The sequence below is a fragment of the Tenrec ecaudatus genome, chromosome 2 (genome assembly GCF_050624435.1).
Source record: "Tenrec ecaudatus isolate mTenEca1 chromosome 2, mTenEca1.hap1, whole genome shotgun sequence".
Lineage (NCBI taxonomy): Eukaryota > Metazoa > Chordata > Mammalia > Afrosoricida > Tenrecidae > Tenrec > Tenrec ecaudatus.
The window spans coordinates 209,906,859-209,934,093 of NC_134531.1; the positions used below are offsets into that span (position 1 = coordinate 209,906,859).

At 41.1% G+C, this 27,235-nt stretch overlaps 1 protein-coding gene across 6 annotated transcripts in view; it reads left to right on the plus strand.

Annotated features, from left to right (window-relative positions):
- Positions 1-27,235, plus strand: part of HSF2BP (heat shock transcription factor 2 binding protein) — a 157,246-nt gene that overhangs the window by 73,283 nt on the left and 56,728 nt on the right. For all 6 annotated transcript variants that reach the window (XM_075542246.1, XM_075542244.1, XM_075542243.1 and 3 more), the window contains one exon: positions 12,473-12,576. In XM_075542246.1, coding sequence (XP_075398361.1) covers positions 12,473-12,576 — 104 coding nt within the window. The remainder of the gene's footprint in view (positions 1-12,472; positions 12,577-27,235) is intronic.

The window sequence follows — 27,235 nt, forward strand, 5'->3', positions numbered from 1 at the left end:
CCGCCCTTATTGCCCCAATTCCCTATAACCCCTTGTATCAGTTATCATTATTATGCATTTACTCTTCCTGTGCTTCACAGCTGGGAGACTCAACAGAAAATAAAAAGCAAATCTCACTAAGGTGGTAAGGATAAGATTGTATAAAGACAAAAATATAAATAATGATTAAGAAGGAGAAGAATCCTCATTGACATTCAAAAAGCCAGGAAAGCAATTTCTGTCATAGAACAAGGAAGAAATACTTGCACCCAGTACAAATCCAGTTTGTAGTCAGACTCGGCCACTGGCAGATGCTCTCTAGCCAAAGGCAAGAGCATCTCAAACAGCCTTACTATCAGGCAGAGACCATTGTAATCTTGATTTGGCTAGATTGAATTTGATATTTGGCCAGTTGACCTCCCTGTAGAGTTATCTGATGTTAAAATAGTAATAATAATAATGTAGTTCAATTGCATCACTTTTGCTTTTAACAATTACTGTTGTAGTAGGTCAGATAGTTAAGTTAAGAAGCTTTCCTAACGCTTCACTGGAGAATCTGTTCATCCTATAGGTCTTTGCATTTAGGTCAAGACGGTTTCCTTTTGACTGATGGTGAGTTACTTGTGACGGTTTGTAGCCTTTCACATTTGTTAGCGCCTCCATTTTAGCTCTGCTTTCATTCCTCTTCTTATAAATGCCAGATATGTCTAAATTCATCAGAATATGGAGAAGTTGCACTTTGGAGCCCATTAGACCCATTTATAATGGATTTTCTGATTAAGTTTGTGATAGGAAGCAGCATTGGTTTATCTTTTCTGTTATCAGTGGAATAAAAAGTCTGACTCCCAGTATAGTTATTTGTAAATGACATTTACTTTTTAATATCTCAGTACTAGAAGACTGAATTGAATGGGCAATCTCTTTTGACCTGACAATTGGAAACTCGATACATTCTTTTAAAAATGCTCTTAGTTGGAATAGAAACCTTTATGTTGGAGAAAGCATGTGCATCAGAAACGGAACATTTGTTGTTTGCTAATTCCTTCTGTGACCTTGAAGAAGTCTCTTTGGTCTTATGTTAGATGCAATCAAGGGTAATGACATGAGGTCTCAGATGGCAGTATGGTTTTCACAATTATTTTCGTTCCATTTGACCTTCTTAAGGATGACTGATTTTGACTGAATATGAAATATTTCAGTGGCAGCCAATGAAGGATTTCAACTGGACATATTTTTTGAAATTTGCTTCATTTTATTATTATCATTGCATATATTGTCTACGCCTTTTACGATCTAGGAAGGTTGGATTATTGTATTTTTATGCCCTAAAGTAGGATTTGTGGGAGAAAGATGAGGCCAGCTCTTCCCACACAGATTTAAAGTCTCCCAAGCCCTCAGGGGCAGTTCTACTCTGTCCTAGGGGTTCACTGTGAGTTAGAATCAACTCAGTGGCAGTGAGTCTGAGTTTTGAAAGCAGGGTTGAGCAATTTTTTTTTTCTGGAAAGAGTCAGATAGAAAATGTTTTAGGCTGTGTGGGCCATCTGGTCTTTAATATCTGCTGCAACCACTCAACCCTGCTCTCGTGGAGTGAGAGCAACAGCAGGAGACAACACATTCATAATCGAATGTTGCTGTGTTCCACTGAGACTGACAGAAATAGACAACTGGATGGGCTTGCCTGACAGACAGTGGTCTGCTGATCCCTGCCCTAAAGGATGGTACAGCAATCGTTGAGAATACACAAGGAGCTAGAAGCGTCCATCTAGTTAGTATCCAGTGCAGTGAATGACACTGGTCATTCAGTGGCCAATGTGATGCTCCTCCAGTGCACTGATTGTTTCCAGTGTCTAATGATTATGGGTAATTCTGTCACAAGTATTTGTGTATAGGCTTTTGTAAGAACTTATTTTTTCATCCCTTATGGATGAATTTGTAGAAATAGGATCGCTGGGTCAAAAGACAGGTTTGTTCCAAACCTTCCCCAAAAGTTTCCAAACTGTGCTTTCATTCCCATCAGAAGTCTGTGAGGATTTTAGTTATTATTTGTTCTTCCTAGCCCTTGATATTTTGTCAGTTTTATTTTTAAGCTTTAGTCATTTTAATAGGTATGTAGTGAGTGGTATGTCATGGTGGATACAATTGAAATTTCCTTGGTAACTAAAGTTGCTATGAGTCACACTTGACTCAATGCCATTGGGTTTAATGACCAAAGATGTTCAACATCTTTTCATGTGTTTGTTTGCTATCTATATATCTTCTTCAGTGAAGTGACTGTTGACATCATGTGGGGTTTTTTTTTGTCATGTGGTTTTTAAAAGCAGGTCAGTTGTTTTCCTACTTGTATTCTCTATCCAAGTCCCTTTGTCACATATGAACTTTATAAATATGTTTTCTCAGCCTGTACCTTATCTTTTCATACTTTAAACTGTTTCACATAGAGCAAGAATTTTAAATGTTGACGGAGTCCAACATATCCATTCTTTTCTTTCACAGCTTGTGCTTTTAGCATTGATCTGAAGACTCACTGGTAAGGTCATAAAACCTTTTAACATTTCAAGTTTATGACCCATTCTGAGTTAATTTTTGTATGAAGTAGAAAGGATGGGTCGAGTTTCTTTTAAAAATTTTTCCCACAAAGGTGTCCATGGCTCCTGCACTGTTTCTTGAAAAGACTTTTCTTAATGTATTTCCACCTTTTTCAGAAATCAGATGGCTTTTGCTGATTTCTCTGTTCTCTTCCATTGATTTGCATGTCTTTTCCTTTTGCCAGTACCAGACTTTCTTCATTATTTCAGCCTCAAAATAAGTCATGAAACAATAGCATGCATTTCCCATTGATAAGTTTAATTTTCCCCATTCTAAGAATGTTCATCTTTATTTCAGGGAGCATGGGTCTAAAAAGTTGCTGATAATTCTGATACCTAGAACATCTTGTTTGGATCCACAATCAGTACTCATGGACTCAATAGTCAAGGAATCAAACAGCATATTGTACTGGGAAAATCTGCTGCACAAGAACCTCTTTAAAGTAGTGAAGAACAGGGTATCACTTTGGAGACTGAAGTGCACCTGACCTATGTCATGGTATTTTCAGTCATCTCGTATGCTGTGAAAATTGGACAATGAATAAGGAAGACTGAAGAAGAATAGATGCATTTGAATTATGGTGCTGTTGAAGAACATTGGATGTACTGTGGACTGCCAGAAGAACCATCAAGTCTGTCTTGGAAGGAGTACAACTGGGATGCTATTGGACACGCTCTCAGGAGAGACCAGTCCTTGGAATACAACACGATTCTTTTTGTAAAAATACTTTTTTGTGGGGGCTCTTACATCTCTTATCACAATCCGTACATTCATCCAGTGTGTCAAGCACATTTGCACATACGCTGCCATCCATTTTCAAAGCATTCTCTTCCCACTTGAGCCCCTGATATTGGCTCCCCATGTCTTCTCCCTCCCTCCTGAACCCTTGACAAATTATAGATTATTATTTCCATATCTTACATCATCCTCCGTTGCCCCTCACCCACTTTTCCGTTATTCGTTCCCCTGGGAGGGGGTTTTGGATTGATCCTTGTGATTGCCCCTTTCTCCTCGCACTGTCCCCTAATCCTCTTGGTATCTCTACTCTCCTTGTTGGCCCTGAAGGGTTTATCTATCCTGGACTCCCTGTGTTGCAGGCTCTTATCTGTAGCAGTGTGCATGCTCTGGTCTAATCTGATTTGTAAGGTAGAATTGGGGTCATGATAGTGGGGGGAAGGAAGCACCATAGAACTGGAGGAAATTTGTGTATTTCATTGGTGCTATACTGCACCCTGACTGGCTCATCTCTTCCCTGTGACCCCGCCGTGAGGGGATATTCAATTAAGACACGATTGTTGATAAACTAGTTCTGCCTTACTCCATCGAGTCAGTACTGACTCAGGGACCCCCTGTGGGTTTCTGAGACTCTGTTTACAGGAGTAGAAAGCCCAGTCTTTCCCCTCAGAACTGCTGGTAGTTTTGAATTGTTGACCATTCATATCCAAGCCCAACACATAACCTCTAAACCACCAGGTGTCTATTGGCAAACTAGCAGGGCAGGGAAAAAGAGGAAGCCCACTGAAAAACTAGATTGACAATAATGGACTGAAACACGGCAATGATTGGGAGAGGATGACAGGATTGGGAAGTGTTTTGTTCTATTTTACATAGACACTGTGAATGAGAATCTGCTTGAAGGCACCCAAGGAGAGCGACAGCAAGAACAAGGGCATCTGTTCATAATCTCTTCCCTCCGGAATTGCTTACATTTTCCTGGTTCTCTGTGTGCTGAATAAATTCAGATTATACCCTGACCATTTTGAATATTAAGTTGGAAGACTTTGGGTCTTATTAGAATCTTGTGAATAATATTGGTTGTTTTGACTTATTAGACTCAGCGAGGTGTAGGTGTCAAGTTCTTATTTTTTTCTAGATGCTGGTTGCTTTCGATGTAGATTCAAAGCCTTTGCTGTGATACTTTGGGTTGCCCCCTCACACCCCCCCCCACAGGGATTAGTCAGGGAGGTGGGCTTGGGTGGATATGGCAGTTCAGTTTTCCAAGCCTTTGTCCTGCTTCTCTGGGTTTACGGTGCTAGTGTAGTTTGGGATGGAGGTCAGTTCATTGGCAGAATCAGGAAATCCTCTTCTCTTTCACTCTTTTGCGAGTTCTCCCAACTCTCAGGATCTCAGGAGGCCCCTTTCATTGCTCCTCTGTGCAACCAGATGGGCTTCTTTCAGGGTTTCACCATCCTGTGCTGTGCTTTCATGACTGGGCCTGTCTAGACAAAGCAGCCTCAGGAAGGAGAGAGAAAGGTAATGGGCACGCCCTCAGAATTCCTTTGACATCTAGGGTCCCTTTTCTAGTTCCTCTGCCTGGAGGGGTTTTCCTGGGTCTAAGGTACACACTGCTTGCTGCCTTCTCTGTGGCAGCAGTACAGCCGCTCAACTTAAGACTCCTTTCAGATAGTCCTGGGCAGAAACAGCAAAATGAAAGGAGAAGGAACTCCATGCTCTACTCTACTTGTCCACTTAAAGGGGCCTTTTTTTCTGCTCTTCTGACCAGAAAGAGTTGTTTTTTCCTTCGAGTTTTTGCTGCCTGCCTGCATTGTCCAACTCTGTGACCACTGTGGTCACTTGGGCTCAAAGCCAGGCCAGGACTGTTGATTAGAAGAAGAGAGGACAGACTCCTTAGTTTTATTTTGTATGTTTAACTTTATTTTTTAAAAATAATTTTATTTGGGGCTCATACAACTCTTATAAGTTTAACTTTAACAAACAAATGAAATCTACCTAACGTTTAAAAAGTAGTCATACCTACTTCTTTTTTTTTTAAATCCCTGAGGATTTATTTGTAGTACAATCACTTTAATTCATTGCATAGGAACCCTTGTGGTGCAATGGATTAAATGTTAACTGGTGGTTTGCCCCACCAGTTGCTTTGCGGGAGAAAGATGTAGTAGTCTGCTTCCATCAAGATGTACAACCCTGGAAACTCTATGGAGCAATTCTCTGCCCTTGTGGTGTTGATGAGTCAGAATCAACTCCATGGCAATAGGAGACTTTATATTCTAGGACAATATGTTTCTCATTTTATGCCCAGAGCCTAGACTCATGTTCACCATACTATACCTCTGTTAGGTTGGGTTGACTAGAGAAACAAATCCAGAGACATTCATATATGTATAAGAGAGTTTTATATCAAGAAGTAATTATATATCAGGAAAACATCCCAGCGTAGTCCAGATCCAGTCTGTAAGTACGACATTAGTCCATAAATCCCTCTTCAGACTCAGGCATAGCTACATGCAACGATGCAGAATGCAGGAAGATCACTGACCGGTGGGTGCAAAGTCTTATGGATCCAATGGTGGAAGATGCATCTCCAGGGCTCACACAGGTCTCAGTGTGGCTCATTAACAGGAAGGTGAAGGCAGAGAGAGGGAAGGTTCCCAGATCACTCTTTATTAGAAGGCCACACTTACAAGGAGGTACCATTAGGCTGTGACCTGGTTGACAGGCTAGACTCCATCCCTATACTTTTAAATATTAAGTTGACATGAAATTATGTAACTACTACAAGCTCCAAAGCAATGAGTGAATAAGTTCACTTATTTTAATCTTTTCAATTTATTAATCTTTGCAACATCCCATGTTTGGGAAATGTAAATGAAAGTTAGGAATTTTGAGTATTACTTGGAGACACAAAGCTAGATTATACCTGAATTCTGACATCAGGATTATAGTTCTTAACCAATAAACTCCTAATCAATGAACTCCTGTTAGTGTCAGAAACAGCCTAAATTCAAGAACAGGGATAAAAAACAGTCTCAAGAGCAGAAGGCTGATTTCTATGAGGTGAAGATCAGACGTAACCTCCTCCTTCCAACGTTTTCATCCTAGCCCCGGCCTCCCAGCACTCCAATTTTCATTTGAGTTTGAGATTCATTGCAATAGTCACACCGAACTCTTTTTCCCCTTATTTTTTAAAATCATTTATTGGGGGCTCATGCATTTCTTATCACCATCCATCCTTCCATTCATTGTGTCAAGCACATTTGTACATCTGTTGTCATCATCATTTCCAAAACATCTTCTTTATACTTGAGCCTTTAGTATCAACGCTCCATCCCCCCTCATGAACCCTTGCTAATTTATAAATTATTATTTTGTCATGTCTTACACTGTCCAACATCTACTTTCACCCACTTTTCTGTTGTCCATCCCCCAGGGAGGAGGTTATATGTAGATCCTTGTAATTGGTTTCCCCTTTCTAAGCCACCTTCCCTCCACCCTCCTGGTATTGCCACTCTCATCACTGGTCTAGAGGGGTCATCTGCCTGGATTCCCTGTTTCCAGTTCCTATCTGTACCAGTGTACATCCTCTGGTCTAGCCAGATTTGTAAGGTAGAATTGGAACCATGATAGTGGGGGAGGGGTGTGGTGGGATTGGGGGGAGGGGGAGGAGGAAACACTAAAGAACTAGAGGAAAGTTGTATGTTTCATTGCTGCTATATTGCACCCCGACTGGCTTATCTCCTCCCTGTGACCCTTCTATAACGGGATGTCCAGTTGCCTGCAGATGGGCTTTGGGTCCCCATTCTGTACTCCCCCTCATTCACAATGATATGATTTTTTGTTGTTTGGTGCCTGATCCCATCGACACCTTGTCATCACCCAGGCTGGTGTGCTTCTTCCATGTGGGCTTTGTTGCTTCTGAGCTAGATGGCTGCTTGTTTATCTTCAAGCCTTTAAGACCCCAGACATTATAACTTTTGATAGCCAGGTACCATCAGTTTTCTTGCTTATGCACTCCTTTTGTCTTCAGTGATCATGTCGGGAAGGTTGAAGCTGTAACTTTAAAAAAAAAGTATTATTTTTATATTTTTAATTGTTTGAGGCTATATCTCTTTACAGGAGTAGAAAGCGCCATCTTTCTCCCAAGGAGCAGCTGTTGGTTTTGAACTGCTGATCTGGCAGTTAGTAGCCCAACACGTCATTGTTTATTTTGTTTAGTGCTATAGGCTTCTGTGCTTCCTTTGGGACACCCGGACCATAATCCCACTGATTCTTCTTAATCATGTTTGAAATAGAAAAGAATGTGATGTTATTAATGAAATCCTATGCTGTTAGTAGACAGTTAGGAGATATATATATTTTCTTATTTATCCTGGCTTTGTTATGTTCATACAGATGGCATAGAAAGCAATGCATATATGTCTGAAATTGTTTCCAGTTTTTTGAAAATTGTAGACTAGATGCTAATGACAGTAGGTATTATCACACTGTGTAAAGATAATCAAAAGATAATCAAATGGCAGCAACCCTAATGGCTGTGATAGAGTTAAACTGTTGGTGCATGCTGGCGCTGTGATCCAGAGGATAGAATATAGACTGCTCAAGCCCATTAAATGAAGGCATGAGATTAATAGCAGCCAAAACATATGTGCTGCCTGGGTGCAATAGCGTTTTCTTCTGAAGACCGCAGGAGTTCAACCGTGTATGTTTATGATCTCAGTTAGTGCTTTTGTCATTGGAGAACTCTGGATTCAAGACTTCAGTAAATGTTATTTAAAGTGTTGATTTTTGCTTATGAATATGATGTTTTAGTAGCCCCGAATAATTCTTTAAGTAGGCTATTAGAGAATAGCTTTTGGATATGTGTAAAAATGGAAAGGACTTGTTTTTTTGGCTAGTTTTGTGTCCTCTCAAGAGAGTGTCGTCATTTAAGGATTGAGAACGTCTCCTCATCAGGGACTATTGTGGTTTGGCTGTCTTTAATTCAGGCATTGCTACCGAGCCTGGTGGTGCCCATGGAAATCCAAGGGAAAGAAGACCTTTTGTCTGTATTTATTTATTCTGCTGAGGCTTTCAATCCCTGGGGGATTTTTTACTTTACTTTCAAATAAATAAATACAAGCTAGGTAGGTAGGCAGAGAGGAGAGAGAGTGTGTGAGTACATGCATGCATGTATCCTTTAAATGCTTATTTTAGGAATGAAGATGGAAAATTAATGAGGTACAGTAATAGCAGAGAAACTTTTATCAGAACCGCCCTACCACAGATCGTGGTTATAAATTCTGGACAAAATACAGAAATGACATCTCAGCTTTCAGAGTAAGTGTTTCTTTCTTGAATGAGCTTCTCTCTCTAGCAGCTTATGAAGTCCTTTCATCTTTGGTGTTCTATAATTTGACTATGATGTGTGTTTTTATTTACTTTTGATCTTTGTTGAGTTTGTATTTATGTATATATAAGCTTACTGAATCGGAGGGGTTTATATTTCCTTATTTCTGGAAAAGTTTCAGTCATTTCCTTGACATTTTCCTCTATTTCCTCTTATTTTTCCTTTAGAAATTTGTAATCATGAGAATGCTTGTCTCTCTCACTTTAGCCTCCATGTATTCTATCCTATCCTCTATATATATTCTTTTGTCCAGTTTTCTCTGTTTGCTATAGTCACTATATTTTTAAGTTTTATTTTCTGATTAGTATTTCTCCTCTCTGATATATCTAATTACCCCCTCAGATTTCCTTTTTAAAAAAAATTAATCATTTTATTGGGAGGCTCTTACAAATCTTATGACAATCTATCTTTCAGTTGTATTAAGCAAACTTGTACATATGTTGCCATCATCATTTCCAAAACATTTTCTTTCTACCTTGGTATCAGCTCCTCTTTTTTCCCCTCCCTCACCCATCCTCCCACTCTCGTGAATCCTTGATCAATGATGTATTATTGTTGTTATTTCATGTCTTACATTGTTTGTTGTCTCCCTTCACCCACATTTCTGTTATTAGTCCAACCTTGGGATGGGTTCCACCTTTCTTCCCCTTCCCACCCCCACATCATCCCCCTACCATCATGATATCAATACTCCCACTACTGTTCCTAAGGGTTTTATCTATCCTGAATTCCATGTATCTGAAGCTCTTACCATACTAGTGTGTATCTTCTGATCTAGCCGCATTTATTAGGTAGAACTGGGTCATGGTAGTTGGAGGAGGATGTGTGTTTCGTCACTGCTATACCTCACCCTGGTTGAATTTTCCCTTCCGTGTAGTCCTTCTGTGGGGGGGGCTGTACAGTTGTCTACAGATGGGCTTTGGGTCTCCGCTCCAACTCCCCTCATTCACATGGATATAATTGTTTGTTTTGGATCTTTTGATACCTGGTACCTGATCCGATCAACACCTCATGATCACACAGGCTGGTGTGCTTCTTCCATGTGGGCTTATTTGCTTCCCTGCTGGATTGCTTCCATGTGGGCTTATTAACTTCAAGTTTTTAATCCCCCAGGTGCTATATCTTTTGATAGCCGGGCACCATCCACTTTCTTCATCACATTTTCTTATTCACCCATTTTGTCTTCAATGATCATGCCAGGAAGGTGAGTATCAAAAAGTGCCAGGTTATTAGAACAAAGTGTTCTTGTGTTTAGGGAGGCCGTGAGTAGAGACCCAAAGTCTGTCTGCTATCTTAATACTTAACATATAAGTATGTGTACATTATCCTCTATTCCTTTCATTATAAATTAATATGTTTGCATATATATGCCTATAGCTATATGTCTATAAATAGATTTTGCTTCCTACTTCTTTCCTCTGTTTCCATTTACCTTCCTCCTGTCCCTCTATCATGCTCACCTGGATATATTGCACTTGATCAAACTCCATCAGGCCTCCTTGCCATCATTTTTAGATCTCCCGTTGTTCCCTTATCCTTGAGTTTGTTGTCTCCCCGCTCCCACTCCCTGCCCCTCCTCTCTCATGTCTCCCCAGGACCACTGGTCCTGCAGTTTTCTTCTCGGGATTGTTTGTCCTGCTTATCTTATATAAAAAGATATTGAGAAAAATAAAGCAAAAAAAAAGTTCCCAATAGATAGTTCCAGGTCTGTCTGCTGACCTTTATGAGTGTTTTCCAATCAGGTCTGATGAGGTAAGAAACCCTGTTCCCCAAGTCAGAAGTCTATTTTCAGGATTCCTTTGCTCCCCTTGCTGCCCTGTTGCACTCCCCTTGTGTTTCACCCAACTGTGCATGGGGCAAACTGGGTACACTTTCCGCACAGTGTCTCAGTGCTGTCCCCTGTTGCGCTATGTGTCAGTGAGGGAATGTTGTGTCTCGCTTGTGGTGGGGCTAGCCCTGCAGTCCTCTCTGTGTATTGGCTGCTCCAAGCAGGGATGTTGTCCCTGGGTTTCGTGGGTCACGATGAGGTCCTCTCTCTCTCTCTTTCCCTCTTAGCTTGCACTGTGTGGTCTGGACAGACCCACCCCTCTCCCTGGGCTATGTCTTCAGTGCTGTCATCTGTATTCCATTCTTCTAGGAAGGGTGTCTGTGTTAGTACGAGTGGACTAGAGAAACAAATTTATAAACAAGCTTATGCGTGTAAGAGAGAGTTTTATATACTAGAGCAATTGAATATTGAGAAAACATCCCAGCTGAGTCCATAAGTCTGATATTAGCCCATATGTCCAATACCATTCTCTGAAGTCCTCTTCAGACTCACAAAACACATGCAATGATGCCAAATTCAGGAAGATCACAGGCCAGTGGGTGGGAAGTCTTGTGGAATCAGTGGCAGTGTAAGCATCTCAGCGCTGGCAGGGGTCTCCACAGGTTTCCTTCAGCTCTGAAACGGATTGCCTCAGGTAACTTCATGTGGCTTCTCAGAAATATCTTGCCAAGAGAGAAAATGTTTCCACCTCCAAGGAGGAAATATAGGAGTTCCCAGAATCCTCAGGAGAAGGCCATGCCCACACAGAGGCCTCATTGACTATGACTCAATTGACAGACTAGACTCCACCCCTTCTCTCTGAATCCTCTCAAGTTCCAAATTGACACCAGATTGTGTAACTACCACAGGGTCAACATAGCTCGGCTTGGGCCTGGCCCCGGCCCCGGCCCCACTGAGATTTCCATTTTGATTGTATAGTTTCACTTTTATAAGTTCTGCTACATTCTCTTCTAAAGTGCCTGGTTCTTAGGTATGTGATGCTGCTATAATAGGAATTCTGCACATGGCTGGCGTTAACAGGACAGAAACTTTTTCCTCTCACAGTGTAGGAGACTGGAAGCCCCAATTTAGATTCCAGCTTCAGGTGAAGGCTTTTTCTCTCTTGTCTCCTGGTCCTAGGAGGTTCCCAGTGCAAGGAGCCTGGGTTCAAAGCATAAGCTTTGCTCCAGAGTCTTCTTTCTTGGTAGGAGGTGCCTCTGATCTCTGTTTGCTTTTTGGATCCTTTTATACCGCAAAGAGATTGACTCAAAATAGAACCTGAGAGTGTGGATTATATCTTACCTCGTGAACATAACTGGCTTGAGTCTTGCTTCATTATGCCAGAAGTGAGGATTGATAAGGTGAGGATATGTAGGGTACATCAAGTCACAAACAGAGGATTGTTACATAAAGAGATGCTATGTAAAATAGAAATTGTGAAGTGTCATGTGTCGCTCTCCCTTGCATGCACATATTTTGACTTTGGACATGTGTCAGGATGGACTGCTCCCTGGGGAAGGACATCTGCTTGGTAAAGCAGTACGTACATCAGCCAAAAAGAGAATGGCCCCAATCAGATGGATTGACCCAGTGACTGCAACGATGGGCTCTTACATAACAAGGACTGTGAGCTGCTGGGTGTAGGAAGGGGCAGCATTTCCTTCTGTTGTGCAAGGGGTCACTGTGAGTCACAACGGCACTCAGCAGCACTAACAACCACCACCACCCAAGGTGGTGGGCACTCTGCGATGGGAAGTGTTGATGCTTCCCATTTTCCTGTGGCTTCATAGAGACTGACCGACAGGACTTCACACACCTTAAACTTCCATCTGTTTTGCCAAATTATAGAATCAGACACCTAAAATGGAAGGAGACCCCTCTCTCTGTTAAGATTCTATTAAGTATGAGACATTGTTTTGAGTAAAATACAGTGTGAGTGGACCAACATTTCAACACCATTTCCTTTTACATTTCAGACTCATGCTGATGACCCTGTACAATGTGAGCATCAATTTGAAGGGCTTGAAGTACATCAGTGAGAACCCAGGCTTCATCCCTTTGCTGTGGTGGCTTCTGGGTGGTAAGTAGGTTTTGTGCATACAGCTCTGTGTGCAGCTTACATAACCCCTGCTCTGGAGCTGAACTGAGGTTTAAAGTAGTAGACATCAGGATAGATCATCCCAAGATGATGTCCTTTCTTTAAAAAAATAAGGCAAGGAAAACTCAATGATATGCTGAGCTATTTCTAGTTATGCTTGTGAAGTATTGCCTTTGATCTGGATATGGTTTATTGGAATTGATTCTGTGACACAAAGAAAAGTTCTATAAGTGGCATTGGCTTTCCTTTTGCCTGTAAACAGCACAGTACTTTGTGTAGCATGTGTGGCCTTGCATATATCAGGCGATGGAAAAGTCCCCATGTTAGAGCATTTGGGTAAAAGAAATCTGAGAAGTACTACAAATCAGAAGGTAAGCATATACATAAAAAAATCCCATGTCCAGTCGATTTTGGCTCATAGCAACCACAACATATGAGGATAAATGAAAGAATAAGAAAACAAAAAACATTGCTATAAAATCATTAAAAATTTTTATCAAACTATGTCAAAATGTGAAGCTATTGGAAGTACTTTTGTACCCGTGTCGAAAATCAGTAGTCCATTTATGTGGGTGCCTTGCCCTGGATTCTCTCTTCTGTTTTATTTTTCATTTTTTGTATTATGCCAATACCACTATTTGTAATAAATCTCAAAAGCTTTATGATAAATTTAAAAGCCAGATAGCCTAAGTCCTCCAACTTTGCTTTTTTCCTAAGTTGTTTTGGCTTTTTCTAAGTCATTTTCATTTCTGTATGAATTTAGGATTGGCTTGTTAATTCCTACCAAGAGAAAAACTTGTTGGGGTTTTTATTGGACTTGTGTTGAAATGACAGTTCCATTTGAGAATTGTGCTTGTGTATCTGCATTTTCACATTCAGACAGCACTGCGTCCAGGCAGCCATCAGACTTGTAGGAGACACACACCTACTAGCATCAACCATTGTATGCATGTTTATTCCTCTGCGATGAAACTGGGCATACACCACACTGAGTATCAGCCAAGTGAAAGTTGTTTTTATTCTTTATAGAAAGAGGATAGTAAAGAGCAGCAACACACGATCAAAAGGAGATCCATGGACCTTCCCCAAATTACCCACATCTATTCTCATGTCACATAGTAAGACACTGTGCTCATGTCCTAGGAAACCTGGTGGCATAATGGTTATGCATTGGGCTGCTAGCTGCAAGATCAGCAGTTTGAAACCACCGCTCTCCTTCTCCGGAGAAAGGCAAGACTTTCTATTCCTGTAAAGAGTTACAGTCTTGGGAACTCACAGGGACAGTTCTATCCTGTCCTATAGGGTCACTGTGAATGGGCATCACCTTAATGGCAGTGAGTTCATGCTCATATCATTATTGCTTCCCCCATGCTACTCAGGGGACATGTACAACTCCTGAGGCGTCTGCTCTGCTGCTGGACCTCCCTGGTCCTTGTCATGCAACCTGGGCCTGCAGGATTCTCTTGTTGCCATGCTACCTGGGCTCTGCTGTATGAGGGGAGACATGCAACCCTTGCATGGGGTATCCTCAGGCCTCTTATATAGGCACAAACAATTACTATAGCTCTTCTTGGCTCTGCTGGCAAGCTTCTTGCCCAGAAGTATGGTTCCACCTGCTGTAGGAAAACTCTTGCACTGGATTCTTTGAGGCCACCCCAGCACGGGGTATACTCTGTCATCTTTCCTACATGGCAAGTGTTACCGCTATTTTAGTGTCGCCAGCAAGACTCCTGCCTGAAGGTATTCAGTTCTTCATGCTGTTGGCTGACAGATCCACAACAGCTGCTTCCATCCACTGTCTAGGAAGCCTACCACCACCATCTTATTCTGTGAGCTGGCATCCACCGCTGCTGTCTCTCTGTCTCATGTCCTTTCCACTGTTAGCTTTGTCTTATGGGCATTGTGAGGTTCTAAGCACAGGAGCTGTAGGTTCTCAGTCCAAGGGACACACTCTGTTCCAGACTCCTCTTGATGATAGTGAAGTCTCCTTGAACCATAACCTTACTCCTTTGTCAGTTTTCATGTTGAATCTCCCCAGTAGACCATAAGTCCCTCAATTTGCATGGTCTCAGCCACTTATGTGAGAGTTATAAGACCATGGCTATAAAGGCCATACATAGAAAAGCAATTCACAGTACAGTATCAACATTATTGAGTTTTCGACTAGTTTAAAAGAGTATAGATCAACATTTACTTAGACAGTTGGAAGACAGAGGTTGCATATGTCTCTTCATGTCTTCTAAACAGAGGCACTGACTACCTTTGATATCTTTTCAAGATATTTGTATGGTGAACACCTTCAGAGTGCAGGGAAGATTTGTTTACTTACATGAAATAAGGTAACATTCCTCACTAGAGCTGATTACCCCGCCCCCCCCCAAACTGGAGAAAAGCTTCACTGGGCGGAGCTTTCTTAGTATGCATTTGTTCCCTACAGGCAATCACTGAGCAACTCACTCTGAGTTAGTGCATCCACTGGCTAAGGTTCTCTCTGGTTATGGTGAATTTTTTCGTAAAAGCAGTTTTATGAAACGTTTTTTACTCTAACCTTGTTTTTGTGATGGCCGATTTAAGAGAACAGTGTGTGGCTGTGAAATTTTGAAAGCATTATGAGGTTGAACACCGCTTACAGGACAGCACTATGGGAAAAACTCAAGTATATGAGTGGTTTTCTTGTTTCAAAAAAGGTAAAATGTTAATTGATGACAAACCTCGTTCTAGATATCCGTCAACGTCTTGAATGGACGATAATGTCAACTCGTAATGATGGAGTTTGCTCCATCAGGTCAGATTGTTAATCAAGCTTTCTATTTAGAGGTTCTGAAAAAATAGTGTACCAGTGTGTGACAAAAAAGGCCCGATTTGTTGCAGACGGGGCACTGGTTTTGCCACCATGACAGTCCACCTGCTCATGCAGCCATCTCAGTTTGCCAGTTTTTGGCAAAAATAAAATGCCTCTCTTGCCCCATGCATCTTACTCACGTGATCTTGCTCCTTACAACTTCTTTTTGTGTCCACAAATGAAGAGGAACATGAGAGGACAGGGATTTGATGAATTGGAAAAGGTGAAGAAAAAAATGAGGGAGCTGCTATCAGCCATTCAAACAGATGAGTTTAAAAAATGTTTCCAAGAATGGAATTGCAGATTTGACAAATGTATTAAGTGTAATAAAGAGTACTTTGAAGGTGATAAAGTTATTTTGTAAAAAAATTTAAATACATAGCTTTGGGGAAAGAGGTGATGCTGGTTTTTTTAAAATGGTATCTGCTTCTATTGTTTATAACAACCCTTGGGTTGAGGTTTCCCTACAGTAACACAGTCCCTTGTGTTGCATTGCACTGTGGAACTGGGCCGATGATGAGGTGCCGCTGCTGAAAAGTCCTTTGTCTTGACCCAGGAGTCTCCTGTCTTCCGTCCATCTATGGCACTCTGGCAGCCCAGTTTATTAGCAAATTGGATTAAAACCTCTGCGGTTCCACAATTTCAGAACAGGTGAAGGGTGTATATTATACTACATAATAGTCCTGTCCCCTACGGTTGGACATTTGAACAAATAGCTTCCCTTCCCCCCGTTTTTTTCCTCTTGACAATTTGATTTGAGATTTATAAAATCAGTGATATACTCTGGACTTTAATGTGACTTATTAAGGTCAAGTCATATTGTGTCATGTACAAGTTTATGGATGGTAGTGTGAGGTAATGAGTTTATTGTGCCAATCTGACCAATAAACACATGCGGGGTTAGTTGAAGGGGTAGAGAGATAAATGGCTTGGTGAGCCTTGCCTTTCTAGTTCTCGGGTCTTTTGCTTTGTGAAGGCTGGACCAGGGTGCAGCTGCCTTAGCCAGTTCCTGCTTCAGCTGGCAAGGCTCACTTCCTGCAAGGCATCCCCGAGGCGAAGCCACATGGACCTACCCCGATGCAGCCCTGGGTGCTGGAGCTGCCATGTAGAGACCCTTGCCAGTGCTGAGATCTTACATGTTCACTGATTCAGCTTTCCTCTTGCAGTTGGCGTCACTGTGTGTGTTTTGTGAGATGGAGGAGGACTTTGTGGATTGGTGTCGGACATATGGGTTAATGTTGGACTTGTGGGCTTGGGCAATACTGGGCTGGGATGTTTTATTGATGTGCACTTACTCTTTATATAAAGCTCTCTCTTATACATATGGGTTTCTGTGGATTTGTTTCTCTAATGTCCCCAGACTAATACATAGCGCAAGGCAGAGGGGGAGAACAATGACCTAAGGAACCTAACCCTTTTTAAGTACCAGTCACTGTTGTGAGTGCTTTACATGTATTCAATGATGAATTCTCTCCTCGCCCCTGTTGGTAGACACCATCAAGGGAGTTCTGACTCACAGCAACCCTCTGAACAACAGAATGAATACTGGCCATCCTCACAATGGCTGCTATGTTGGAGCCCATTACACAGCAGCCTCTGTGAATCCATCTCATTGAAGGCCTGCCTCTTCTACTTTTACCAACACGCTGTCCTTTTCTAGGCACTGGTCCCGCTTGGTAACATGTCCACACTTGGTTATTTTTTTTATATATAAATCATTTTATTGGGGCTCATACAACTCTTATCACAATCCACACATACACCAGTTTTGTAAAGCATACTTATACATTCTTAAAACTTGCTTTCCGCTTGGGTTCCTGGAATCTGCTTCTCATTTTCCTTTTTCCCTCCTCTTCCCTCCCCAGTCCCCCCTCCCTCATGAACCCTTGATAATTTATAAATTATTATTTGATCATATCTTACACTACCCGGCGTCTCTCTTCACCCACTTTTCTGTTGCCCATCCCCCAGGGAGGAGGTTATATTTAGATCCTTGTGATCGGTTTCCCCTTTCTACCCCGCCCCCCCTTCCCTCCCGGTATTGCCACTCTCACCACTGGTCCTGAGGGCTTCATTTGTCCTGGATTCCCTGTGTTTCCAGTTCCCATCTGTACCGCTGTGCATCCTCTAGTCTAACCAGGTTTGCAAGGTAGAATTGGGATCATGGTAGTTGGGGGGAGGAAGCATTTAATAACTAGAGGAATGTTGTGAGTTTCCTTATTGCTACACTGACCCCTGAGTGACTCATCTCCTCCCCATTACCCCTCTGCAATGGATGTCCAGTTGTCTACAGATGGGCATTGGGTCCCCATCACACACTCCCCCTCATTCACAATGATATGATTCCCCGCCCCCAACCTTTGGTGTTTGAAACCTGGTCCCCTCGGCCCTTCATGATTGCACTTGTTGGTGTGCTGCTTCCATGTGGGCTTTGTTGCTTCTGGGCTAGATGGGTGCTTGTTAAGACCCCAGACGCTATATCTCTCGATAGCCAGGTGTCCACACTTGATTCTTATAAGCATTCTAACTCTTCTTCTTTGTCGTCTTCTACTACTACTACTACTACTACTACTACTACTACTACTACTACTACTACTACTACTACTACTACTACTACTACTACTACTACTACTACTAAACTTCTTCCAAAGTGGATTTGTTCATTCTGCTGGTAGTCCATGTCTATTCAGTATTCTTAACCCACACCCTAATTCAAATCCACCAATTCTTCCTTGGTCTTTATTCATTATCCAGATTTTACATGCACAAAGCAATTGAAAAATCTTTCTTTTAATCATTTTATTGGGGGTTTGTACACTCAACACAATCCATCCATCCAAACATTGTGTCAAGCACATTTGTACATTTGTTGCCATCATCATTCTCAAAACATATTCTTTCTACTCGAGCCCTTGGTATCAGCTCCTCATTTACCCCCCTCTATCCCTACCCTCTCTCTCTCACAAACCTTCGATAATTTAATAATATTTTTTCATGTCTTACACTGACCGATATCTCCCTTCACCCACTTTTCTGTTGTTCATCCCCCAGGACGGGGGTTATAGGTAATCATTGTGCTTGGCTCCCCCTTTCTCCCTCAACCTCCCCCTTACCCTCCTGGTATTGCTACTCTCAATATTGGTCTTGAGGGGTTTATCTGTCCTAAATTCCCTGTTTCCAGCTCTTATCTGTACCAGTGTACATGCTCTGTTCTAGCCGGATTTTTAAAGTAGAATTGGGATCATGATAGTGGGGGGAGGGAGGCGCTTGGTTAAAGAACTAGAGGAAAGTTGTATGTTTAATCGGTGTTATACCGTACCCTAACTGGCTTGTCTCTTCCTCATGACCCTTCTGTAAGGGATGTCCAATTGTCTACAGATGGACTTGGGGTCTCCACTCTGCACTCCCCCTCCTTCATATTGATATGATTTTTTTGTTCTGGGTCTTTGATGCCTGATACCTGATCTCATCAACACCTCACTATCACCCAGGCTGGTGTGCTTCTTCCACGTGGGCTTTTTGCTTCTCAGTTGGTAGACCACTTGATTATCTTCAAGTCTTTAAGACCCCAGAAGCTATATCTTTTGATAGCCAGGTACCATCAGCTTTCTTCACCACATTTGCCATGTGATTGTGTCGGGAAGGTGAGCATCACAGAATGCCAGGTTATTAGAGCAAAGTGTTCATGCATTGAGGGGGGAGTACTTGAGTAGAGACCCAATGTCCATCTGGTACCTTGATTCTTAACATATAAATATGTACATAGAACTATTTCACTATCATTATATATACATATATTTACATATGTACACGCCTGTAGACCTCTCTAAAATGTTCTTTGCCTCCTAGTTTTTTCCTCTATTTTCTTTTCCTTTCCTCTTGCCCCACATCATGTTTGGCCTTCATCCAGGTTTCAGTAATTTCTTTCAGTTGCATTGCCCTTGATCAAGTCCTACCAGGCATCCTATGCCATCGGTTTTAGATCACTTGTTCCTTTGTCCCCATTTCCTTTCCCCTTCTCCCCTCTCCCATGTGCCCCCTAGAACCATCTGGTCCTGTTGTTTTCTCCTCCGGATTGTTTATCCCACCTATCTTATCTAGATAGACATGCAGAGATAATAATAAGCACAAAAACAGGACAGCAAAACCAAATAACAAAAGAAAACAAAAAACCCCAAACAACAACAACAAAAAGAAAAGCCTATAAATACTTCCAGGACTGTTTGTTGACCTTTAGGTGTGCTTTCCAGTTGAGTCTGATGGGGTGCCAAGCCCTGTCCCCAGTCTATTTCTGGTATTCCCCGAGGACTTCATTGCTTTGCTCCCTTTGCTGCTCTGTTGCACGCCCTTAGCGTTTTGCCCCATTGTGGTGGGGTCAGGTCGGGCACAGTTTCTACACTGTGCCTCCAGTGTTGTCCCTCAGAGAGATTTGGGTCAGTGACGGACGTCTTTTCTCGTGGTGAGGCCGGCCCTATGGTCCTCTCTGTAAAATTGAAAATTCTTGTCTTGGGTCAAGTATACCTTAGTCCTCAAGTGATATCTTTACTTTTAAACATTTTAAAGAGGTCTCTTGTAGCAGATTTCCCCAATGAAATACGTTGTTCATTTCCTTATTCTTTAACTGTATTTTGTTATGATGGGGGGGGGGAGCTGAACATACACCAAATTGGTTTTCCATTTCAACAGTTTATACACATTTTTTTTGTGACCTTGAGTATAATCCTCACATTGTAACAACATTCACCCTACATCCTCCCTGTGTTTATTGTTTAAATTCATCCTTCTTTCTCATCTTCCTTCTGAGCTTTATTCTTGAGCAAATGGTGCCCTGTGACTCTCATGTGGCTCATTGTTCTAAGGGGCACATAGCTCCTTGGGATCGTTCTCCTTATAAGGCTATTGATCATTTTATTGATTGTTGACTCATGGGAATGAGTTCAATTGAAGACTGGAAGAGTGTCTAGGGCAGGGTTCTTCAAACTACAGCCCGTGGGCCACATGCGGCCCACTGAAGACATTTATCTGGCCCAGTGGGTGTTCTTGTCCCATTTGTTTTTTTACTTCAAAATAAGATATGTGCAGTGTGCATAGGGATTTGTTCATAGTTGTTTTTTTTTAAACTGTAGTCCGACCCTCCAGTGGGTCTGAGGGACAATGAACTGGCCCCTGTTTAAAAAGCTTGAGGACCCCTGGTCTAGGGCAGTAGTGTTGGGGTTTTCAGCCTTGGGATAGAACACCCGTCTCTCTCCATCTTAGACTAGTAAGCATGGTAATTTTTATTTTCCCCTCTTTTTGCTATGTGGTTGTTGTTATTTACCAATTTCCATCTCTGGTTCACTATTTTCAATATTATGGATTGATTTTCTTTTTGATACTTTTATATCAAGGTTGATATTTCCAGGTGGTGCTGTCATGTGTTTTAATCTCTAGCAATTTTCTGCCAATATTGGCTTTCTGCTGAAGGATTCTCTTCAGCATTTCTTGTAAGGTCTTGTTTTCACAAATTCTGTTAATTTATGTTTATCTGGAAATGTCTTGAATCCCTTACCTTTTTGAGGGGCAGTTTTGCTGGATAGATATTTCTTGGTTGGCAAATTTTCTTTCAAGGTTTTACATATGCCATCATATTGCCTGAACTTATTCTATGCTGTCAGTGATCCTTGGAATGAAAAGAGTTCTCTGAAAAAGTATATGTGATCTTTGGAATTGGTGATTTCATTTTTAGAATTCTAGACTATCATGATCTCTTAGGGTAAGAGAATTTGAGAACTGACCTCTTCTACCCATTTCTTTTGGTAGATAAAGTTGATTGAAATATACTAGACCTTAAGAATCTCTCCTAATTTTTAAAAGTATACAGGAAAAATGATTATATTACTCCATCACACTCCAAAAGTCAATTTCTAATTTTATCAATTTTCTGTTATGAAGTTTGATGTTTTAAAGTATATGGATTTTGTACTCCTCAAACTCATATTTGAATTGTAACTTTTCTACTTGGGACTAACTTAACCTTTTAGAATTCCCCTTTTCTCATCTGTAAAATACAGATTTTTATCTAAAGGGTCATCATGAATATGCAAATTTAGTTCCTGGTCCAACACTTAGTGTAAAAACAAAAAAAACCCAACAAATCTATTGCCATTGAGTTAGTTTTGACTTATAGTGATTCTGTTTGCTGTTTTTCTTTTATTTGTTTGTTTGTGTTTTAATCATTTTATTGGGGGCTCTTACAGCTCTTATCACAATTCATACATACATCCATTATGTCAAGCACATTTGTACATATGTCACCATCATCATTTTCAAAGTATTTTATTTCTACTAGAGTCCTTTGTATCAGCTCATTTTTCCCCCTATAGTGATTCTACAGGACAGTGTTGAACTGCCCGTGTAGATTTCTGAGACTACATCTTCACAGCTGAGGAGCAGCTAGTGGTTTCAAACTGCTGACCATGTAGTTAGCACAGTGTGTAACCCACTTTGCCACCAGGGTTTCCCTAACACCTTGCATAGCAGGAATTAAGATTTTAAAATTTTGCATTTGTGTTTCTTAAGTTGCAATGGAAATTAGTTCACTTTACTTTTGTTTTGACCCAGAAGTGGAAAGTGGCTTTCAAATATCAGAAGTACTCTGAGGTGGAGTGCTGGACAGTCACTATTAGTCATCCTTGGTGCCCTAACTCGTTTCCTTCAGCCATTGCTAGGTCTTATTTTCCTTTCCTTTACTCAGCTGCGTGGCTGGCTTTCCCAGGCTTCCTCACATCCCTCACATTCCTCTTAAGCGGCACAGCTGGCTCACAACACTGACAAGTAGCCAGGAGGATAAGGACGCACTGGGATAGTAACCACATGTTTTTCGACTTTTAATGTAAGCTAATGCTGGGGTCTCATTTCTAACAGCAATGCTCATTTTTTTTACCCAGGGTTTATGCTGTTGAAAGGTCATGTATTTAGTTCCACCCAGCATTTATTTGCCTGTCTAAACACTGGGTTCTCCCAAATCTGTCTCTGTAGCTCAGCCTTCTCTTCTGAATTCCAGACTTATATATGCAACTATCTACTGCCCTTTGCCCCCTGAATATCTAATAGATATTCTGACTCGACATGTTTAGATTAAATCTCCTCATATATCAAACTCTGCCTTCCCAGTCTCAGCTAATGAAAACTATTAAAAACATTTTTTATCAGTGTATCAGACTTTTTAGTTTTCATGATGTTGTGGGGAACAGGAGACCCAGCTCAGATCCCACTCAAGGTAACTAGTTCAATAGAAGGATACCTAAGGTATTACCAATAGTGGAAGAGCAAATTTAAGATACTCTCCTCCCCTCCCCCCCAACCCTTGGAAATTGTAGACATGGCCTCTTTTGACCTTTGGTACTGTACATGGTGAGGAAGTCTCTTCTGAATATTGATAACCACTGGCTGGTTTTCATTCAAGCTTGAAGTTTATTTCTAACTACCTAGTTGAACCCAAATTTGTATCTTCAGCTCTCTGTTCAGACCTCTGTTCTGAACTACATATATATATATATATATATATATATATATATATATATATATATATATATATATATATATATATATATATATATATATATATATATACCTCTATACTGCCTTAGTGGCATAGTGGTTATGCGTTGTGTGGTTAACCACAGGGTCTGCAGTTCAAACCACCAGCCACACTGAGGGAGAAAGATGAGGCTTTCATTCCTGTAAAGAGTTACAGCCTCAGAAACCCACAAGGGCAGTTCTACCCTATCCTAAAGGATTGCTATGAATCAGAAACAACTCAATGGAAATGAGTTTGCTCTTGGTTTGGGTGAACCAAAATATATCCAGCCAAGAAAGTAATCTGTGGTTAAAGTAATCCTTGGCTAGTGAGGTCTTCAGCCACTTAGAGAAAAACACAAATCTCATCTGGAGGATTCTTTGATGTTGACTGTGGCTTTAAACAAAAAGTCTGGGGAGACATTATTAGGGAACACCAACAGGCATATCATTATCTCTGCAGAGGATTGTAGTTAAAAGAATTATCAGACCAGTATAAAATATGTATGTTTAATATGCATAAAGAAACCACGGAAAGGATAAAAATGGCCAGGTATATCTGAAAAAACTAAAAGAATATTTTTGGAAATGAACAGTGTAATGATTGCAATTAAGAATTTGTTGGGTAGTTTTAATAGGTGATTATACATAGCTGAAGTGATCATTTAGAGAGAAGGGAAAAAGAGATATAAAGGAGAAACTAAAATTTAAAATATGACTAATCAGAGTTCTGGAAGGGGAGGAGGGGGGGCATGGGACAGAAGTAAAGCAACATTTGATAAGATAATGCCTGTGAGGGTTCCCAGGTTCATGACAGAACTAATTTTTAACCTGAGAATTCTGCACAGTTCTAAGCAAGATACATGCAAAGGAACTTCCAAATGGATACAGCATAATGAAAATGGCAGCTTACTAAAGATAGAAATGGGTTGGCAGAGAAGGATGAAAAGAATGACACTTAGGCTGAGAGTTCACCCTTTAATAACAGCAGTGAAATGTCTTCATGCTGAGAGAAAATATCTTATTACAAAAATTAACCATGTTTTATTACAACTCCTCCCAATTTTAAGAACCGAGTAGAATCAAGATATATTCCAAAACACAAGAGTCACCAACAGACCTGCAAAGGGAATGCTAAAGTCTATACTTCATGAGAAGTGTGGTCAAAGAACCTGGGCAAATATATAACTAAACCTAAACAGATATTGACTATGTAAAATAAAACAAGTAAAAAAGAATCCTAACAATAGAATTAAAACACCAAGAGCAGAGTAGCTCATGTATTAGGAAGATGATACGCAGTGGAAGGGTTCAAACACACACGTCCATTTTGGGCACCATTCAGCAAATCTGGGCATAGACTAGAGGACTGAAATCATATTGATTTCCTTCCCAGTGAAGCTGGAATCACTAGCAAAAATAAAAATCCCATGTGAAGTGACTAAATCACCCATGAATAAAATAAGTTACCCTAGTCCAGTGGTTCTCAACCTGTGGGTCGTGACTCCTTTGGGGGTCGAATGACCCTTTCACAGTGGTCACCTGATTCATAACAGCAGCAAAATGACAGTTATGAAGTAGCAACGAAAATAATTTTATGATTGGGGGGCCACCACATCATGAGGAACTGTATTAAAGGATCGAGGCATTAGGAAGTTTGAAAACCACTGGACCAGTAGAAATCAGATAGTTTGAATTGAATGATAATAATAATATTACATATCCAAATAGATGAAATGCAAAACAAAACAAAAAATGGCAAAATGCATAATAAATAGTATTTGGTAAGAAGAAAAAACTTGTAATGCTTTATGTTAGAAAAAAAGAAAGGTAGAAAATGAATGAGCTGAACATTGATCTCTAAAAGATAAATGGAAGCAACACAAAAGAAGCAGATGGAATCAAAATCGGTGGTGAGGAGGGTATAGGAGACCTAGTAGGGCAAGACCAAGGGTAATATAACCGAGAGGAATTACTGAAACCCAAATGAAGGCTGAACAGAATAGTGGGACAAGAGGAAAAGGAAATAGAGGAAAGAGCTAGGAGGCAAAGGGCATTTATAGAGGTCTAAATAAAGGCATGTACATATCAAATATATTTATATCTGAGAATATGAAAATAGAGCTATATGCATATATGTATAGGCTTAGTATTAAGGTAGCAGATGGACATTGGGCCTCTATTCAAGTACTCCCCCAATACAAGAATACTTTGTTCTATTAAACTGGCATTCCATGATGCTCACCTTCCCAACACAATCGCTGAAGACAAAGCGGGTGCATAAACAAGTGACCATCTAGCTCAGAAGCAACAACGCCCACATGGAAGAAGCACACCAGCCTGCGTGATCACGAGGTGCTGAAGGGATCAGTTATCAGGCATCAAAGAACAAAAAATCATATCATTGTCTGCTCACCTCCCCAATATGATCGCTGAAGACAAAGCAGGTGCATAAGCAAATGTGGTGAAGAGAGCTGATGGTGCCCGGCTATCAAAAGATACAGCGTCTGGGGTCTTAAAGGCTTGAAGGTAAACAAGCGGCCATCTAGCTCAGAAGCAACAAAGCCCACATGGAAGAAGCAACACCAGCTGTGTGATCACGAGGTGTCGAAGGGATAAGCTATCAGGCATCATCAGAACAAAAAAAGCATATCTTTGTGAATAAGGGGGAGTGCGGAGTGGAGACCCAAAGCCCAGCTGTAGGCAATTGGCTATCCCCCTTATGGAAGGGTCGCAAGATGAACCAGTCAGGGTTCAGGGTAGCAACGATGAAACATACAACTTTCCTCTAGTTCCTAAATGCTTCCTCCCCCTCTACTATCATGATCTCAATTCTACCTTACAAATCTGGCTAGACCAGAGGATCTACACTGGTACAGATAGGAACTGGAAACACAGGGAATCCAGGACAGATGATCCCTTCAGGACCAGTGCTGAGAGTGGCGATACTGGGAGGGTGGAAGGAGAGTGGGGTGGAAAGGGGGAACCAATTACAAGAATCTACATATAACCTCCCTGGGGTCTGGACAATAGAAAAGTGGGTGAAGGGAGATGTTGGACAGTGTAAGATATGACAAAATTATAATTTATAAATTATCAAGGGTTCATGAGCGAGTGGGGAGCAGGGAGGGAGGGGGAAAATGAGGAGTTGATGCCAGGGACTTAAGTGGAAAGCAAATGTTTTGAGAATGATGAGGGTAATGAATATACAAATGTACTTTACACAGTTGATGTATGTATGGATTGTGATAAGAGTTGTATGATTCCCCTAATAAAATGATTATAAAAAAGGAAGCAGATGGAGGAAAATAAGGGGAAAAAAGCAAAAATCAATGGATTAGGACCAAAGATAGAAGGATAAAGATGCTAAAAACATTTGGTAAAAGTAATAATGGTAGATAAACCCTTTGGAAAATTGGACAAGATAAAAAGAGCAAAGGCATAATAAACCAAATTAGGAATTAGAAAAGATATCTATCTGCTGCTGGTGTTAAAAAGATAGAGGCTTTTTGTAATAATCATTTTATTGGGGGCTCTTACAACTCCTGTTACAATCCATACATCAATTGTATCCAACCTATTCGTACATATATTCCATCCATCTTTTTCTAGACATTTACTTTCCATTGAGCCTTTGGGATTAGCTCCTCTTCCACCCCCTCCCCACCCCCATCCCTCATGGCCCTTTGATAGATTGTAGATTGTTAATTATTTTCAAATCTCCCACCAACCGCTGTCTTACTTCCCCTCTGGTTTCTGTTACTTGTCCCCCTGGCTGGGGGTGTGTGGTTATGTGCCATTCCTTGTGATCGGTGCCCCCCTCTCTTTCCACCTCTTTCTCCTTTCCCCTACCATTTTGTTATCTCTATTCCCATTCCTGTTTCTGGGTTCCATGTGTTGTGAGTTTTATCTCTTGCCCATTCCTATGTACATGCTCGCATCTAGTCTAGATTGGGAAGCGGCACTGGAGTCATGATAGCAGGGCGAGTGGGGGTGGGGTAAGGAGGCCTCAAGGGCAGAGGTATATTGTGTGACCCATTAGTGCTCTACTGCACCCTAATTGATGTGTGGGGGGATGTCCCATTGTCCTTAGATGGACCTTGGGTCTCTGCTCCAACCCCCCTCCATTCCCACCAATGCATTTTTGTTCGTTTGTTTATTGTTTGTTGTGAGTCTTCTGATGTCCATTGCCTGGTCTCAGTGACACCTCATGATCACACTGGCTGGTGTGCTTCTTCCATG